Source organism: Mixophyes fleayi, chromosome 1, assembly GCF_038048845.1.
Source record: "Mixophyes fleayi isolate aMixFle1 chromosome 1, aMixFle1.hap1, whole genome shotgun sequence".
Lineage (NCBI taxonomy): Eukaryota > Metazoa > Chordata > Amphibia > Anura > Limnodynastidae > Mixophyes > Mixophyes fleayi.
The window spans coordinates 167501436-167521592 of NC_134402.1; the positions used below are offsets into that span (position 1 = coordinate 167501436).

Here is a 20157-nt window from a genome sequence, read left to right on the forward strand (position 1 = left end):
ACCTAGCTAGTTAACTTTTAGCACTGCTCCCCTCTACAATCCCCCTGCCTCTTCCTGTTCCTCTCAGTTTTTTCTAAGTGCCCAAAGGAGTTGGGCTGTAAATTTTTTGCTAGTGAAATTATTAATTTATTTATTTTTTCAGGTATTTAACTTTTAATTTTTACTTTAGACACTTTTATTTTGACAGCAGACTTGGGAGTGTGTTCTATCATAGAGAGCACACTCCCAAAAGACCGCAGCATAGACCCTGCTCTGTCTGATGAGAGCCGAGTTTTTTTGCAGGGCTTACATCAGAGTGACAAGCGGTCTCTTCAGACCTCTGTCACTCTCAGCCTCCCCGACAACCGGTGCTGCCACTGCAGGCATAGAGACGGTTATCGGAGCATCAGCCGGCGGCCATTTTGGAAAGACCCAGGCAGGCATGAGACAGAAGCCCGGGAAGGTATGAAGGGGGCAGACCAAGATCCCCCCCTCAGAAATAGAAGGGGGCCAACCACTGCAGGAGACCTCAATCTTTTCGAGGTCTGCATTACTCTGCTAATTATTTATTTTTCTATAAAAAAAAAATGGAGACAGAATATCGGAAGAGGGGGAGCTAAAATTATATAGAGCTCCCCTGCTCTTCAATTTATTGGCAGTATTCCAGTCTTCTGGAACTAAAAAGAAGCCCGGGAACAGAGACAGCCTTGTGGGAGCAGGCATCAGGACATTGCTGATGGACTTCTCTCCTGTGTTTCACCTTTTGGCTAAGTATTCTATTTTTATTAAGCATTTATAAAAACTGTATATTTACTGACAAAATGGGGCTAGTAGGGGTAATATTATTGTACTCTTTACTTGCCTAAAATCACATTGTTTATTTAAAGAGACAAGTGCAACTTTTATTGTAGATTAGTTGATTACTTGTTTTTCTCTGTCTCCCTCAAGTCTGGTGTGCTTGCTGATTCTTTCCTTTGTAAAATGTTAGATAAAGGAAAAGGTCCTATTGAAAAATATTTAACCTGTTGTTATAGAGGTGAGGTTAAATTACCATATGGGCAGAGGGACCCGTTGGCGCTGTCTTCTGATTGCGAAGGGGGCCCCCCATATGCGCAAACACAGCAGATTTTAGCCTCTCTGTCGGAGGAACCGGCCTGGGTGGCTTTACACAGTCAGTTTCCTCTTTACCCCAGCTTCTCACTAAATCTCCTTAGTTATTGACAAGCTCGGCAGCGCTTTCTTCTGTATTGCAAAATGTTGTCACGACTGTGGTGGGGTCCTGCTGCTTCTACTGGAAGGGCTATAGCAGGCCCTTCTTCTTTGATAACGGATCAGACCCCTGTCTCGGCAGAACCAAGCATCCTTCTCATCATTAATAAAGGGTTTAGACATGCTAAACCAGTTACTTGAATCCCCATATTTGGGCCCTAGTAAAAGAAAGCGGTTTAGGTCCACTAATCCTTTTCTGAAGAAGGGGAAGCAAATCTTGATCCTGACCAGGTTCACGTATCTAATCAGGAAGAAACCACCAGATATCAGGCCATTGATGATTTGGTATTAGCGGTGAGGCAGGCCTTGGACCTCCCAAAGGCAGAGGATCCTAGTCCTATAAATAAAAGTTTCTTTAAAAAAGCCAGAAGAAAGGTTATTCGTTTTCCTCCTTTGGTGGAATGGAGAGATATTACTGAGGGAATATAGAAACAACCTGATTAAAAGTTTTCTATACCAAAAAGATTCTCCTATGTAGATCCATTACAAGAAGAGGATCTGGCTTGCTGGAAAGGAATCCCTAAGGTGGATACTCCTATAGCCCGTTGGCCCGCCACACTATCCTGCTGGTCCTGGGCACTGCAACTATGCAGGACACCACTGTACGCAAAATTGAATCTCAGCTAAAGTCTAATTTTGTAGCAGCGGGTTCTTCATAAAGACCCACATTTGCTTCCCCTTGGTTCGCTAGAGCCATGGAAACATGGGCAGAGCAGCTGGCTGAGGCCTTTCAGAATTCCTTTCCCTCGGTTTACATTTAAAAGAGACATCTGGTTATCCTTATGAGGCAGCTCAGAACACAGCATCTGTTTTTTTCTCTATTCAAGCTTCGGCAATTTCAGCAACAAAAACCTTATGGCTGAAATCCTGGGAGGCTGTTTGGAAATCTGGAAAATCCCTAGAAACCATTCCTTTTTCACCATCTGGTTTGTTCGGTCCGAAATTAAACAGTATCATTCTCAGGCAAAGGGTGGCAAAGACAACTTTTTGCCAGTGAACGTAGGCAGAGCCGCCCCACGTGTTTCAGCTCCTTGAGGCAGTCCTTTCGGGGGACCTCCTTCCTAGGGGCCAGTCATCCAGGGACAGACAACAAACAAATTCTAGAGGCTTCTCAGACAGAGGTAGGTCCTAACAATGGACAGCGTCCTCTCAGGACCCTTGGATTCGGGGCATTATAACTAGGGGGTAAATGATAGATCTTTTGAATCCTGTTCCACAACGTTCTTGTAACCCCGCTACCCTAGATCCTCAGAGAAGACAGGCAATATAGAGTTGTGTCGCCTCTCTTCTTTCAGCAAGAAATTATTTGCAGAGTCCCAGAAAACCAGAAAGGGAAAGGTTTTATTTAAATATTTTCTTGTCAGGAAGCTGGACGGTTCCTTTTAACCCATCCTAAATCTAAAGAAACTCAATGTGCACTTAACAGTGGACAAATTTCGGATGGAGTCCCTGAGGTCAGTAATATTTGGATTGCAAAGCAATTAGTTTATAGCTTCCATAGTCATAAAAGAAGCATACTTTCACATTCTTATCTGGAGCGGTCATCAGTCTCTCTTGAGATTCACTTGGGCTCTTCCCTTCGCCTCTCTACGGCTCCAGGGGTTTTCACAAAGATCATGTCTGTTATGGCAACTTGTCTTCACTCAGTGGGAGTTCAGGTTGTGGCCTACTTAGACGATCTTCTCATAAAATCCGCCTCGGAGGTTTGCTTGCAACAGCATTTGTCCCTCACCATAGCTTTTCTCGAGAGCCATGGGTGGTTAATAAACTTAAAGAAATCCCGGGTGGTTCCGAGCCAACGCATGATCTTCCTAGGACTCATCATGGACACCAAACAACAGAGGGTGTTTCTGCCAGAAGAGAAAATCAGGTCGGTTCAGAGGATAACATCTCATGTCTTGTCCTCTCCCACTCCTTCAATTCACTTGTGCATGCGTCTTCTAGGGAAGATGGTGGCCTCCTTGGGGACGATCCCCTTCGGTTCTGCTCATTCCCAGTGTTTTCAGTGGGACCTCTTGACAGAATGGTTGGGATCCCACCTACATTTGGACCGCCAGAAGATTTCTCTGTCTCCGGATGTGAGAAAGTTGCTTCAGGGGTGGCTGATTCCGAAACACAAGTCGGTGGGCAGGTCTTTTGCTCTATGGTCAAAGATCATAGTCACCACAGATGCCAGCCTAAAAGGTTGGGGGGGGTGGTAGCCCTTCACCTCAGGCTCCAGGGTCTTTGCTCAGCTCAGGAGTACTCCCTATCCATCAACACATTCGAGTTGAAAGCAATTCCTTTTGGCTCTTTGGGGGGGCCCAAACCCTTCTTCTGGATCATCCAGTCAGAGTTCAGTCCGACAATGTCACGGCTGTGGCATACGTCAACAGGCAATGAGGAACCAGAAGCACAGCTGTAACACGGGTATCAGCTCAGATGTTCGCTTTGCCGGTACAATATGATCCAGCAATCTTGGCAGTGTTCATTCCAGTAATAAAGAACTAGGAGGCCAATTATCTCAGTCGCAATGCGATGATGCCAGGGGAAGGGGTGGGGTCTACCGGATATAGATCTCATGGCCTCCAGACACAACAAAAGAGTTCCCAGGTTTGGCGCAGGGGCAGGGAACCTTTGGCAGTAGCAGCGGACGTAATGACCATGTCGGGGGACTTCAGGTTGAGATATCTCCCCCCCCCAATTCCCATGATCCCTCGAGTACTCAGTCGAGTGAGGCATGGCATTCTGCTAGTAATTCTGATAGGACCTGCAGGGCCGCGGCGAGTGTGGTACTCGGACATAATCTCTATGGCGGTAAAGCGAAAGCATCATCTCCCGTTGCGAGACGATCTTCTCCTTCAATGTCCTTTTCACCACCAGGATTTACCTTGCCTGAATTTAATTACATGGCTGTTGAAGCCAGGCTCTGGAGGGCTAGGGGTTTCTTCCCCAGTGTAGTGAACCCTCTGCTACGAACTCGTAAGCCTGTTTCGGTTCGCATCTATCATCGCATTTGGCGAGCCTATATCAGATGGAGTGAAAATAGGTCTTGTCATACGTCCTCTTTTTTGTCTTTTCCGACTTCTAGCCTTTCTTCAGGATGATCTTGAGGCAGGTCTCCGCTTAGGTTCCTTAAAGCTATAGGTATCTGCCCTTTCAGTTTCCTTCCACCGGATATGCCAGACATCAGGAAGTTTCTTCAGGTAGTATTACAGATCCAGCCTCCTTACACTCCTCCTACAGCACATTGGGATCTTAACCGGCTGCTTGATATGCTTACAAGGTCTTCTTTTGAACCCTTACTTTCAGCATATTTTAGGTCTCTGACCTGGAAGGTGGTGTTTTTTCTTGACTATTGCATCCGCTCGTAGAGTTTCAGAGTTGGGAGCTGTGTCCTTTTGACAACCATAATTGGTGTTCCACAAGGACAGAGTGATATTGAGAACTCTCCCTTCCTTTGTTCCGATGGGTATTCAGCTTTTCATTTGAACCAGGAAATTGTGGTTCCGGTTTTTCGGACAGCTATTCAGTCTGATCAGGTGTATATGGAGAAATTAGATGTTTGTTAGGGCTCTCCGCATTTATGTTAAGAGAGCTTTCCAAAAATCGGAGTACCGATTTTCTGTTTGTCCTTTAGGGATTCTCACAGAGGCTGGCCAGCCTCTAAACAGTGAATTTCAAGATGGATTAGGATAACAATTACACAGGCTATATCAAGGCTAACTGTCCTGTGCTAGAGAGACTTGCGGCCCATTCCACCCGATCGGTGGGGGCGTCATGGGCAGCGAGAAATGGGGTTTCTGCGGACCAACTGTGCAGAACAGCCACCTGGTCTTCTGTCCATACTTTTACAAAGTTCTATCAGTTTAATGTGTTTGCGTCTTCGAATGCAAATTTTCCCCGTACTGCTCTACGGGCCGTGCTTTCAGAGTGGTCCCACCCTTAGGGGGCTGCTTTAGAACATCCCCATGGTAAGCAGTGTCCCCCAGAATGGATGAAAGAGAAAAGAGGATTTTTGTACTTACGTTAAATCCGTTTCTCTGATTCCGTCTGGGGGACGCTGCGATCCCTCCCTTCTGCTTTTCTTCTGTGTGCTCTTGGTTGATTGGCCTTTTCTCCTTAGGGCTTTTTAATTAACTGAGAGGAACAGGAAGAGGCAGGGGGATTGTAAAGGGGAGGGGTCTGTCAGCAGTGCTAAAAGTTAACTAGCTAGGTGACAACTCCTGAGCTCCCCTCCACAACCCCATGGTAAGCAGTGTCCCCCAGACGGAATCAGAGAAACGGATTTAACGTAAGTACAAAAATCCTCTTTTTTTTATTGTGTCCTAATTTATTTGCAATAAAATTAATGAGGATTGCTAAAATATTATTTGTTATTTATAAATTATCCTTTAAAAAAAGTTTCCATATTTCTGTTTTTTTTCCCTTCTGTTTTTGTAGAGTTACTATATTGACAGTGGTCTGGTGAAACTTACTTTGCATCGGTCACATCACACTTTGAAATCTGGAGATTTTTTTTACATTCCTCCAGGTAAGTGTATTTTTCTTTATTCAGTTACACAAAAAAAGGTGAAGTTTAATGTCAGGAAATCTTAAAAAGCACTCAAAGTAGCAAAAAATGTTAACTAAAACAACATTTTTATACATTATTTTAAGAGAACTAGTGGAGTACAAAATAAGGTAAGGTGAAAAATAAGAGGTGTAATATAAGGGTGGAGGCACAAAAGATCAATACCAGGTACAGAGATCACATCTCTCTCTCTCTCATATATATATATATATATATATATATATATATATATATATATATAAAATCATCATTTATTTATATAGCACCAGCAGACAGTGTCGGACTGGGGCATGAAGGGCCCACCGGGGAATGCAACACTAGGGGTCCAGCAAAGGGGTTGTGGTCAGCCATCATAGAGGCGGGGCCAGACACTAGAGGGCGAGTGGTTAGTCCACGAAGCACAGCTAGCACCTTAGTTCAGTATATAAAGAATGCAGTGTGTGTGTATAAAGAATACACAGTCTTGACCTGCCCCTTAGATTAGGCAGAACAGTCACCAAAAAACGGGATTGTCCCACTAGACCAGGCTTGGCTAACCTGTGGTACTCCAGGTGTTGTGAAACTACAAGCCCAAGCATGCTTTGCCAATATATAACAGCTTATTGCTGTAAGGGTATGCTGGGACTTGTAGTTTCACAACACCTGGAGTACCATAAGTTAGCCAAGCCTGCACTAGACTCAGAACATTTAACAGACTGTCCTACCTGTTGTTGTCACTTTTACCACCTGTGGCTGCTGGTTTCTTTAGTTGCGGCTTGTCTGGATCCTGGACTGTTGAGGGCCCTATTTGGAAAAAATAATGGGTACATTTAGAAACGCCAACCATCCCTGCCATTAAATCAACAGCACCCAGAGTTACAGAGCAAACGTTTTAAAGAGTAGAGTTTACTTACTACATTGTGTGTTCTGTACTGTCAATGAGTGTAGGACAGTGGTTCCCAAACTTTCTCAGTTCGAGGCTCCCTTAGGGTCACCATAATGTTTCCAAGGCACCCCTAAGGCAAAATAATTACCGGGTAGTCTCGTTTTTTAACAAGTTGGGTCAAAATGACGTAAGATGTATTTAGGCCCCTTCACCATCACATTGTGCCCCTTCATCATATCACTGCGCCTCTTCACCATCACATTGTGCCCCTTCATCATGTCACTGCGCCTCTTCACCATATTACTCTGTCCCCCTCTTCGCCATCTCTCTCTGTCCCTATGCGTCTCTCTCTGCCCCCTTCAGCGTGTCTCTCTCTGCACCCTTCAGTGTCTCTCTGTCCCCCTTCAGTGTCTCTCTCTGTGCCCCATTCAGTGTCTCTCTCTGTCCCCTTCACTCTCCTTTACTTACCTTCTTTCCTGACGTCCTCTCTGCTGCTGCTGCTTCTCACTGAGGCTGACGGACGTGATGACGTCGCGTCCGGCAGTCAGTGAGGAGGAGGATCCGGCACTGGATGATGGGCAAGTTTTTTTTTGTTTCTTTGTTTTTTCTCTTCTTCTTTTTCTAGTGTGAACCGCTGGACTGTAGGAGATCAGCTGACAGGGGGAGGGGCCCGGGTCACATGATCGCAGCTGCGATCGCAATTGAAAGATGACTGGCTGACACAGCCAGTCATCTTTCAATTGCTATCGCAGCTGAGATCGCAATTGAGCAGCGGGGACGCCGGAGGACCGTCATGAGGGGCCTCCAGGTAAGCTCCGCCCATGGGTAAAAGGGGGTGTGGCCGTACAATAGCCGGGCCTACCGGTGGTTTAACCGGTAGTCCGCTGAGCCAGTCCGACGCTGCCAGCAGTTTCCGGACCACTTTCCAATTGGGAGCAAACAATAATAAATCAATATTGGGTAATACATGCAGAAAGGTAAGAGGGCCCTTCTCGCAAGCTTAGAATCTATGGGACAATGGTTTGGTACACAATGGTAAGTGCTGCATCATATTGCATATTTGTCCAGCTAAAATGAAAAGGGAAAAAAGTGGGCTGTATGTTCAGTCACACAACTATGTTGTTCAGAGGGTTGTTGTTTTGTGTAAGCACTGTAGATGGTGGTAATAAGATAACCTAGGGACATTAATAGAGTGGTTGAGGAATATTATAAGCTTGTCTGAAGAGGTGGGTTTTCAGAGAAAGCTTGAAGACTAGAGGAAAGTCTTATTGTGCAAGGGATGTAAATCCACAAAGTGGGTTCAGCCCGAACAAAGTTATGTAACCAAGAATGGGAGGATGTGATGAGAGTGGAAGAGAGACGCAGATCTTGTGCAGAACGGAGGTGTGTAGTTTAGAGATATTTCGAAACAAGTGAGGAGATGTATGTCGATGCATTTTTGTTGATGGCCTTGTATGTTAGTAGAAGAATTTTATATTTGATTCATTGAAAAACAGGCAGCCAATGTAGAGACTGACAGTGGCTCAGCAGAGGAAGAACGATTGCCGACTGGAAAGCACACCAGAACTCTCGGGCTACTCATATAATTTGTAGAGCTATGAGCTCCTCTTTTTCTCTGAACATATGAGATGTTTTGCATCTGAGTATTTGATTTATCCAGTTTATTATTAGTGCCTGTGTGGTGTATGTTTGTGCTCTCCTTTCACAATGTTTATATGGTTGTGTTAATATTGACAACTGACTTAATTTAGCCAGTGTGTTTTGTCGCTGGTCACTTGTTGCTAATTTACATGGAGTACTGATGTTACACTCTGGGGGTGTGGCTCTGCAATAGCGCTCTAGAAATTGTTTTGCGCTATTGTAAGGTATATATCTAGATATACATAATTTTTATATTTATTAACTCTTTTCCTAGATTGTGTTCTACTGTTTGGTTCTCTCTCTTGATAATGTCAGTAAAGGGGACTATATCCAGATCCAAAATTGCTGGGGGGAAAATCTGTTATGCATTTCATATGTTCCAAATGCCTAGTTGCCTTATAAGGGAACTACAAATCAAAACCATTCTCTCATGAGAAAGGTGAGGTTCCAAGTGACTCAGACAGGATGGGAGGATGCCTCCTCTAGCAGCCAAGTTGTGAAGGAGCTGGGGTTAGCGATTTGATAAGATTACAATATTCAGGTTCTAGAGGAACATGTGTTTCCTTGTGTTAAAAGAAAAATAGGCACAGTCTCCTTTCTATCCTCCCTACAGTTTACAGAACTCTTGAGTGAGGCTTGCAGAAACCAGATAGGAGTTTCCGCAGAGGTTTCAGTCCAACTACCCCTTCTCGGAAGAAGATATGGGTAAATGGGAGATTACACCTAGAATGGATGCCCCTATTGCCAGTCTTGCTAAATCCACCTTTGTTCCTATTCTGAATTTAATACCCACAGCACAGAATGTAAATGTGAAGGGGTTTTAAAATAGCTTTTTGTTGTTGCAGGTCTAGCCCTCAGATCTGTTTATAGTGGCTGCTACAGTAAATAAAGCAGTAGAAAAATGGGCAGAGCAAATTAATGAGGCCTTACTTTCATGGCCAAAAGTTTTGAAAATGACTCCATTATTATTTTTGATGGCACTTTGCATATACTCCAGAATGTCATGAAGAGTCATCAGATGAATTGCAATTAATATAGTCCCTCTTTGCCATGACAATGACCTTTATCCCAAAAACAACATTTCTCTTTTACACTAGTTGGGGGACACTGCTCACCGTAGGATATAGGGGGCGCTGTGGGAGGATTGGCACAAAAAACTTGTTTAGTGTGCTCCCCTCTATGCCCCCTCCACAGGAAGAGCTCAGTTTTTTTCTTAGTGCCTACGGAGTAGGGCACTTTAAGTTTAGTCCTAGAGATTTTTTTGTGTTTTTTACAGATAGCTAGGATTTCTCTGCGGCGATCACAAGGTGACCGCCGCAGCTACTTCAGGGAGAGCACCTGAGGCGCTGTCACAAGCAAAGTAATCGGAAGGCCTTACCTGCTGGTATTTGCGCTGCTACCCAAGGAGGCGCGGAGTCTAACCACGCTTCACCAGGGAACCCCGCAAGGAGTTTTAGACTTAGCCGCTGAGACGTGTCAGTCGCGGCACTCCCAGGTAGCTACCAGCGAGGTTAAATGAACAAGCGTAGTCGTCAATCCAGGGTCAATATCGTGCGGGCAATGAAGGTACCAAGGAGTCAAGCAGGAGAGAAGTCAGGAAGCCAGGGGTCAGAGCCGGGAGGTCAATATTGGAACCAGGGGTAATCCGAGAGAGTGGTCAGGCAGGCAAGGGTCAGAATCCGGAGAAGCAATTGGGAATATACAAGATATATGTGTAACAACGGATCCAAGAGAGGGACTAGCAGACTAGATATATAAGACCAGGCTTATATAGACAGAAATCCCCAATCATTGGTGGGAGAGGAGGACAGGAAGCGGCCCTAAGTGTCTCCGTTGCCTAGCAACGGAGACACGCTGTTCGGGCGCATGCGCCCGAACATCCTGTCTGCCGGGCGTAAGTGACGACGGGACGAGTGCAGAGAAGGAGTCCGTCCCGCCACCAGGTAGGAGTGCGGGACGGCGCCTGACAGGCGCTTTAGTGCCACTCTCCTGATTTATGTAGTGCTCCCGGGAAAAGGGTCACCTGGCACTCCAGTAGTGTCCAGGACCCAGCCGCTTCCATGAAGGCGATGCGGCAGCATGCTCCATCACTCGAGACTGCTGTGGAGGCGGAGCTGCTTGCGGTTCAGTTGCCCAGACTGTCAGCCGGTATTTGGAGGAGCAAACAGGTAGTGAGTCATATTATGCTTGTGGGGAGCTGGAGTTCAGTCCCCACCATGGTCTGATATGTGTTTTTATCTGCAGTTACAAATGTATGTTTTTTGCTGATTTTGTGCAGGTGAGTTAAGAGGGTGTGGTTAAGTAATAATTAACTCACCTGTTTTTTACGAGGGCTCTGGCAAGCTTATCAGCCATTTCCCACTCAGCCTGCAGGACACTCAGGCGCAGACACATCCCTGGGGATTGAAAACCAGTAGATATAGAATGGCTTTGCTTTTACTTCAATCTGTTTCAATGTTTGAGATTTCTATATGTTGTACATCCTGTGGGGGTACATTGCAGAACACTTCTAGTTCTAGTCTTAGCTGAAGCACTGTATTATTGTGTATTTCTATAGTGTTTCAGTTTACCATATACTGCACAGTTCTTCTTTGTTATAAGATAGTTCTACAGTGTCTCTCATTTATCTTTCTGTTTTGCAATATGTCAGAAAGGGGGACCGGGGCCAAATCTTAGGCTGTCCCTGTAATGTTCTACACACGCCTGGGTGCGGTAGGTACTGATTCCTTTTCCTTATCTTCGGGTACGCAGTCATCAGACGCCATTCCTACGGGACACTTTGCTGCAGGGTGGTCCAGGGGTCTCCCAGGAGCCTGTTTGGGTGAGTAGTTTGGAAAGGTCTGTGCAGGGGTTGACCAGAGTGTCTAATTCCCTTTTAAGAATTGTTCCATTCTAGTATGGCAGGTGGAAGGCGTAAATGCTTGGGTCTGCCTTTTGCCCAGGAGTTAGTAGATACGGACACGGATCCATCCGAATTGAGAGATGGTGATGTTCTAGAAGATTCTGACTATGAGGACTTACCCACAGATGAGGCGGATATGTCCAATAGACAGGGCATTGAGGACCTTATCCTGGCAGTGCGACAGGTTCCTAACATATCGTATAGGGAACAATCTGTTTTACAGACCTCCATGTTTAAAAGGGCAAAGAAAATAACGTTTTTCTTCCCTTCTTCTGCACAATTGTTGGAAATTTGGGGCGAAGCCAGACTTATGCCCGATAATAAATTCCAGATTCCCAGATGATACAAACCTTTCTACCCTCTTTCCTGATTCGGAGGTAGGATCATGGGAGTCTCATCCCAGTATCGATGCTCCTATTGCACACTTGGCGAAGTCTACTGTTTTTCCATCGCCGAATGATGCGTCGCTTAAAGACAGTACTGACAAAAAATGTGAAGCGATTTTGCCCGGTGATGGCAGCGGCTTGGGTCGGTAAAGCTGTTGAAAAATGGACCACTACCCTTCGTTCAAGAATTCAGCCTGGCGTAGCTAGAACTGAGTTGGCTCCTCTGACAGATCATATTAAAGATACTGCTGAGTTTTAAGGGGATGCGGTTCAGGGGTTGTCAAAAACCTTGCTTAACAGTGGCAGCTAGGCGCACATAATGGTTATGATCTTGGGAAGCGGATGCTGATTCCAAGCAGCTTTGTTTGGTTCTCCTTTGGACAAATTCATTGCTCAGGCCACAGGGGGGGAGAGTACTCTTCTTTCAGTAGCTGCGCCAGAAGCAAAAGGGACCAACTTTTCCCAACCATTCAAGAACAGTTTGCTGACAAACCATGCCTTTTCCAGCATGATGGAGCACCTTGCCATAAGGCAAAAGTGATAACTAAGTGGCTCGGGGATCAAAACATCAAAGTCTTGGGTCCATGGCCAGGAAGCTCCCCAGACCTTAATCCCATTGAGAACTTGTGGTCAATCCTCAAGAGGCGGGTGGACAAATAAAAACCCACAAATTCTGACAAATTCCAAGCATTGATTAGGGAAAAATGGGCGGCCATCAGACAGTATGTGGCCCAGAAGTTGATTGAAAGCCTGCTAGGGCGTATTGCAGAGGTCTTCAAAAAGAAGGGTCAACACTGCAAATATTGACTCTGCATAAACTTATAGTAATTGTCAATAAAAGCATTTGACACATATGAAATGCTTGTAATTTTACTTCCTTATACCATAGCAACATCTGACATAAAGGTCTAAAAACACTGAAGCAGCAAACTTTGGGAAAACCAATACTTGTGTCATTCTCAAAACTTTTGGCCATGACTGTACAGTCTGGGATATCTAGATCGGAATTGTTACCATTAGTGGACCATGTAAATAAAACATCAGAATATTTAGGAAACACATTCCTTGATGCTGGTCTATCTTTTGCTTAGACCCTGGGAGACTGTTCAAAACCATACTGGAAACTTTACCATTTGAGGGGGCTGTTCTTCGGTCTAGATCTGGTTTAGCTTTCAGGCCATGGGTGGAAAGTGTATGCACCTCATCATTTAACATGGTGTGCCTCTTGTCCTTGCAATATATGTTTGGCCTTTTAAATTCCAGGCTGTGGCCCTCTCTATTTTCTTTCAGAGAAAATTGACTAATATTCCCGAGATTCAAACCTTTCTACAGGTGTTTTTTTTACGTCCAATCGCCTTATGTTCCAACAAGAATTTCTTCATTTGGTCTTGTTGGTGCTACAGAGACCAACATTTTGCTGTTGATTTCAAACCCCTAGCTTGTAAGGGGTCTTTCTTTTTTTCTATTTTTTAAGGTGAGGTTCTTCTTTTTATATTCACCAACAGTAGTATCTGCTTTATCTTGCAGGTACCATACCTGGTCCTTTCACAATGATAGGGCTGTCCTGTGCACCAAGCCTTGGTTGCAGCCAAAGGTGTTGTCAAAACTACAGCAGACTTCCCTTTTCTGCTAACCTTACAGCCCGCTCTTCCAGTTTGTTGAGATCCTGGGCAGCAAGGCATGGAGCCTCATTTGAACATTTGTGTCAGCGGCCATATGGTCCTCTGTCCATACCAATTCTACTGTTTAAAGGTCTTTGCATCTAGAGGCTCCAGTTTTTAATGAAATGTTTTTTTGCACCACTATATCAGAGCATTCTCTCCCCTTGAGGCAGCTTTGGAATGTCTCCAGGGTTAAGCAGGAATATAGAAGAAAATTTCTCTGAATACTTTTGGGGGACTTTATTGCTTTGTTTTAAGGTTGAGTGTTCTTGTTTGATTCTCCATATATCTGTCCTTTAATTTTGACGTTGTAGGTTTAAAAAAAAAAAAAAAAAGCTGAGGAACTATTGGTGTAGATGTATTGGAAGGGAGGAGCTTGAATCTAAATAAGATTATAGTTTAATTAATGCCTACACCAGGCATCTGCACCCTGTATACCCCAAAAGTAAGCAATAGTCTAAAAATGGAATCCGAAAAATCTATTTAATGGTTAGCACATGAATCCTCTTTTTACATATGACACACATCCTCCAATTAAACTTGTCAGGGTCCTATGATTCCAGAGAAAGTCAAACTAGAGAATTTTAAATTAATACGCTGCAGATTGTAGTGTTCCCATTAAAGCTCATTTAGTGCCTGCTAGACATGAACCTTATTGTTCTACTAGTGGTGTGGGGAAGGGAAGTTAATTTGTAAAAAAAACAAAAATCATTGATTGGTTTGATTGCTTCTTTTAAAACTAGCTTTGTAAACTTTAAGCACATAAAAAAAAAATTGCAAGGTACATGTTTTCAATGGTGACCACTTTTTTTTTTTTTCAGGTAATTCGTATACTCTAACAAATCTTCAGAAAAAGGAAGCTATACTTGTTTTCACCATCATCAATTATTGTGCTTGGCAGAAAACATCAGAAATCCATAATATAATAAACTGAAGACCCAAGTTCTGTTCATAAATAGGTTTTACATATATTGTTTAAATTTAAGAGCAGTTTTATTATTAATGTTAATATTGAGCAAGTTTTAAATATTTTGTGTAAAATTAAACAGTTTTGCAATTCTCATGTAATATTTTTATTGTTTTTTTATGCTCCTTTGGTTGTCTTTTAGGGTCATCAACCTACTGATAGCTTATTACTATAAAAAAAATTGTACATTTTTATATTTCAAATCAAAATCAATCGGAGAACAGTGATTCATACATTGGAGAAATTGCTCAATGTGAACAAGCCCTGTCGGACAAATTAGGAAGGGGGGGGGCAAGAGTTTTTCTCTTTGAAGCATGAGAGTCGTCTTTAAAAGGGACTTTTTTGTGTTTTGTTTTGTTTTTTTTAGAAACCACTGGTTGATGATCAGTATTTTCTATGGTCATACATAAGCTTTATATAAGGGGTTTTTGATACATTTTTCCAGTTAGAAGACATGCTAGATTGCATAGACCATATTACATTTATCAGGAAGTGCTATTTCCTGGTCACAATATTTTAAAATGTTACATTTAAATAATTTAAAACTGAAGGGTCTTTGTGTGGAATTAAAAAAGTGTTCCTATTGAACTTGTGTCACTGCTCATTTTTCTATGAAATCACATGTCTTATATGTCTTTCAAAATGTTTTGTGATAGAAATTGCCAGGTCTTAATAAAATCTCTTCTAGAAGTAAACAGGTTTTTTTCCATCCTGCATAACAGCCATTACAATTGGTAGGTTCCCTTTCAAGTTTAGGTAGGTACAGTTTAGAATAAGCCCCCAGACATTTTGTAAGGCAGATGCTCCTCTTCCTCTACTACGTCTTTTCTTGTCTCTATTCTGTGTGTAGGTTGCGTAGTGTAATATTGTTTTCTGTTAGTGCCTTACTGTTGTGGGTCCTGTCAACGCACCATCTTGATGTAAGCCGAGGGCTGGGCTGGATACGCCTGCCTGTCTGTTATCTCAAGGAGCAGATCTGGTGTAAAAGTTAAATAGGTCACAAGTCATCAAGATGGAGAATTGGGTTAAAAGAGGACTCGGAACCCCTTTGCAGCATTCCCTGTTCTAAGAAAGGATTACTACATTAATTTGAACTGCTGTAGCTGGAGATTTGCTGTGGAATGGAGCCCAAGTAAAACCCCAAAGAGACCGAAGGACAGCTGCACTAGTTAAGTCCCTAAGTTAGGGGTGCTTTTTCTTTATGCATTTCACTTATTATACCCTGTCCATTTCAGTACTCTTGTACAGCCTGTGAAAGGAAAGAAGGAGAGCAACAGCATAGAGTTTGTGACGCCTGTGATTAGTCTTTAAGAACTCAGAAGGGGTTGTTTGCAGAGTGTCTAGTTCTCAATCCAAGGTAAAATCTCTGCTTGATGTAGGAGTCCTTTCTGACCAAGGATTTATGTGCTCCTCAGGGGATCAAAAGAGCAAAGACTCATAGACGTGTGGATTTGGAGAATACATTCACTCACACAGGATGGGGTTTTCCAGGGATTTTAGAAGACCCCTCTATTAATGAATCTAGACAGTTTAATTTAGACAATATGGAGATTTTGCTAAAACATATATACAAGTCTATGGGGTATGGATGAGGAAGCTCATAAATCCCCTCTGCAGATTGAACTAAAAAGGATAGTGCTTACCTGTACATTAAGTTGTAAAAGAACTTATTCATAAGAAACGGACACAGGTGTAAAAGATCATTCTAACTCTAATAGGTTAGCACATATTTATACGTTTAGTTATGAAGAGGCTCAAAAGTAGATGCACCTGTGGCTGATATGTTAACCAGAACTGCTATACCTATTGAAGAATATGGTCATCTGAGGGATGTCATTGATAGAAAGATGAAAAGTTGTTTTAAAAAGCTTCAACTGGAAACACATTGAAGTCGGGGGTAGATATGGCCAGGGCACTGAAATTGTGAGGAGAGTCAGATACAGGTGGCTAGAGAAAGTGAGTAACAATACATGTTGAAAACCATTGAGCCTATGCAGACAGGCATAGAAGTTTTGTGTTGAAGCAACTTTGTTTTTGCTGAAAAAGCAATGGTGGCTAGGAAGAGTAAGTCTGGTTTCGCCCTTGTCAGTAGAAGCTCATTCAAAATATAATCTAGCTAATCTCTCGTTTAAAGGGTCTCTGCTCTTCATGGGATAAATTAGACACCACAAGGTATTTAGACCTTCTGCCACAAGTCGGAAGGTCTAAATGCCTAAACGCTTTCTTGTCTTGTGTGCACCTCTTAGAGTAGATAAGTTATAGACCAGGGAGACAATACACCAAGCACAATATTCCTGCTGCACCCAAACAGTCTTTTTGGATATTCACACTTAAGGGATTACAAATCAGTGGGGACTTGATCTTGGCAAAAGTTATTCTCTAACACCAGTTAGGGACAGAACTGCAAAGTTCACAGAAATATGGACCCACTCTATCTTGTATCTACACTATATGGACAAAAGTATTTGGACGCTTGACCATTACACCAACAGGGACTAATGACATTGTATTCAAATACATATAGTTTAAAGTGGAGTTTGTCCCCCTTTTGTAGCGATAACAGCTTCCACTCTTCTTGGAAGGCTTTCCACAAGATGTCGGAGTGTTTCTGTGGTAAATTATGTCCATTAATTCTGTAGAGCATTTGAGGTCAGGCACTGATGTTGGACGATAAGGCCTGGCTCGCAGTCTCTGTTCCATTTCATACCAAAAGTGTTCTATGGGGTTGATGTCAGGGCTCTGTGTGGGCCAGTAAATTTCTTCCACAGCGAACTCATCAAACCATGTCTTTGTGGGAAGAGTTTGGGGGGGAAGGTCCTTTTCTATTCCAACATGACTGTGTACCAGTGCACAAAGCAGGGACTACAAAGTTGGAAGCATAGCATTGTCCAAAATGACTTGGTATGCTGATGCATTAAGATTGGCCTTCACTGGAGATCAGGGGCCTAGTCAAAAGCTGAAAAACAGTCCCATACCATTATCCCTCCACCAAACTTCACAGTTGGCATAATGCAGTCAGGTAACATTCTACTGTATAAATAAAAATAGATACAGGTAGCGCTCAACTCTATCTAAAGACAAGAGCAGCTGTTACTAAAATGGAAAATCCTGTCCCTTTAATATATCCTGTCCCTTTTACATATCGGTGTATGATGAATTCGATTTGGATTATGACACCTTGGCCATCCAATCATTTGAATTAGGGTTGGTCTCGTAAAACATCCCAGAAACAACTGGGTTTGGGCCAGGACGTCCCATCAAGTCAGACCCCTTCATCTATATCACCCATACATGAAAAAACTTTATATTCCACACCATCAGTTCCCTCTAATCCATTGACTGTTGAATCACCATCCTCCAGAATCACCATCCTCTAATAGGATTTTGGAAACAAGTGCTACCAACGATAATGACCCCATCTCCAAAATAGGGCATGTTTTGGGGCTGGGTCCAAATTTCATGAACCTTCACATAAGATCCAATCATTTAAATCCCACAAAAAGGAAACTAAACACCTCAGACGAGGAAGAAGAGGAGGCCAAAAAATTAAAACCCATGATGTAAAACACTCGTCCTCGACAACATCTACAGGGATTTTTAATCTGAGTTCACATTCACTATCAGCAGCAGAAACAAATGTTCTCAATAAAGGATTAAAATATGCCCCCACTTAGTCTATGAATAAGTTCAACACCTACCTAGATGTCAAGCGCTTTGTGTGAAAACTTACCCTCAAAAAATTCTTTGCCATAACCCCTATGGAACGGGCTATTACAATTGAACAGTCTACATATAAACATACTGACTTAAAACCAGAGTCACTCTTTTACCCACGACAAGTAAAGGGATGTCTAATAGAAAGCTTTGAAACCTTGGTCCTTAATGACATAGACAAAATCAAACAACATAAACAAAATAAAGTAAATCTAACACCCACGGAAATGTATGCATTAAAAGAATTGCAAAATAACAAGGAAGTAACGATCAAACCAGTAGATAAAGGTGGGGGAATTGTCATTCTCAATACCACCGATTACAATGCAGAAATGCATAGACTTCTGTCTAATACATCCACTTATGGACGTCTAAAAACAAATCCAACAAATACATACTCCGAACAACCTAAAACAATACTCATAAAAGGGAGAGATCTGGGAATTATAACTCTCAACGAGTTCAATTACATATACAATACCCATCCCACTATTCCCGTTATCTACTACCTACCCAAAATTCATAAAAATTCCACTCATCCCCCAGGAAGACCGATAATCTCAGGAATCGGATCCATCACTGCCAATCTATCCCATTATTTAGATACCTATTTGCAGCCACATGTAAGACAGCAGAAAGCCTTCTTGAAGGATACTACGCACATTCTACAGCTATTAGATACCATAAAATGGGAACCATATTATTGGCTGGTCACATGCGATGTGACATCTTTATATACAATGATTAAACATGATTTGGGTATAATGAGCATTCAGCACTTTCTTGAACAAGATCCCGATCTAAATAAAGAACAGGTAGAATTCATCCTTACAAACAGAGTTCATTTTAAAGCATAACTACTTTTGGTTCGATGACGAGTTTTACCTACAACTACAAGGAACAGCCATGGGCACTAGATTTTCCCCCAGCTATGCACATTTATATATGAGCTTTTGGGAAAACGAAACAATTTGGTCCAACAATAGCTTGGAGGCAAACCTAGTGTTCTGGAAAAGATTTATCATAATTCGACATGGCCCTGAGATTGCTCTACTTGAATTTCTTTCTCACATAAACACGAACCGCTATGGTCTACATCTCGCAGCAAAACACAGTTATCTGTAGAATTTTGGGATTTGGACATTTTCATCTCGGATGGCAAGATTGCCACTAAAACATACAAGAAGCCGGTCGATGTGAATAGCTATATTCTATCTGATAGTCGCCATCATCCTCAATGGCTAAAAGCCATTCCATTTAGTCAATTCACGAGGATTCAACGAAATTGCACCTACTTAAAAGACTAGATAGAACAAGTCCCAGAAATGGTATCAGACTTCCAAGAAAAAATGTATGATACCAAATTAGCTCTGGATGCATTTGATAAACTTAAACATACGGAGCGCAATACCTTACTACAATATAAGAACACCAATATTTCCGTACCAACAACAAACCGAGATCAGATTTACTTTATTTCTGATTATTCAAGTGGAGCGTACACACTTAAGAACATAATTACTGTTAAGGTAATTTTACAGAATAAATAACTTGTCCAGTCCAATTGAAGATTTTGCAATAAAAAGGGATTTACTTCATTTTTAGATCTTACATAGTTACCAGCCTGCAGACCAGGATTGTTTAGCAGAGTGCCTGCACTCAATTGAATGCAGGTCAATTTAAAAACTTTTACAAGTGGGTGTGTTTACAAAATGATGTCATCACAGAGGTCAATGGCTTACAAAGAATCAGGATTATCTTCACGGATCTACTTTAGCAGAAGAGATATTTGCACTAAATATAGTTCCTAGCCTTTTCACAGTATTATACTAGCAATTCCTCAATATAATAATATGTATAATGACAATAATATATAATAATATTGCAAATCAGGTTGCTGACACTAAATGTTATTATTATATATACAACTTCAACATTACAAAACATTGGCATATCTTGCAGCAAGATGACATAGTAGGATCCCTTCTACCTGAACATCCTAAAATCGTATTCAGAAGAGCCCCAGATTTGAAGCAAACTCTTGTTAAAAATCATATAAGAAATAATAACTCAAAGACCAACTGGCTAAGCACATTTAGCCGCAAACCTGGCTTCTCTTACTGTGGTAGGTGCAGCAATTGCAAGTGTCTTAACCACAGGTCTACCACCAGTACTACGGAATTTTATTCCACATACATTAAAATGAGGTTTAACATAAAGA

The 20157-nt window shown here is 42.4% G+C and overlaps 1 protein-coding gene across 25 annotated transcripts in view; it reads left to right on the forward strand.

Moving 5' to 3' along the window:
* Positions 1–14810, forward strand: part of CENPC (centromere protein C) — a 295773-nt gene extending 280963 nt beyond the window's left edge. For 24 of the 25 annotated variants that reach the window (XM_075203541.1, XM_075203629.1, XM_075203558.1 and 21 more), the window contains 2 exons: positions 5671–5761; positions 14077–14810. In XM_075203541.1, coding sequence (XP_075059642.1) covers positions 5671–5761; positions 14077–14189 — 204 coding nt within the window. In that variant the 3' untranslated portion in view covers positions 14190–14810. The remainder of the gene's footprint in view (positions 1–5670; positions 5762–14076) is intronic. The other variant, XM_075203618.1, reaches the window with a different exon arrangement.
* The last annotated feature ends 5347 nt before the right edge of the window (positions 14811–20157 follow it).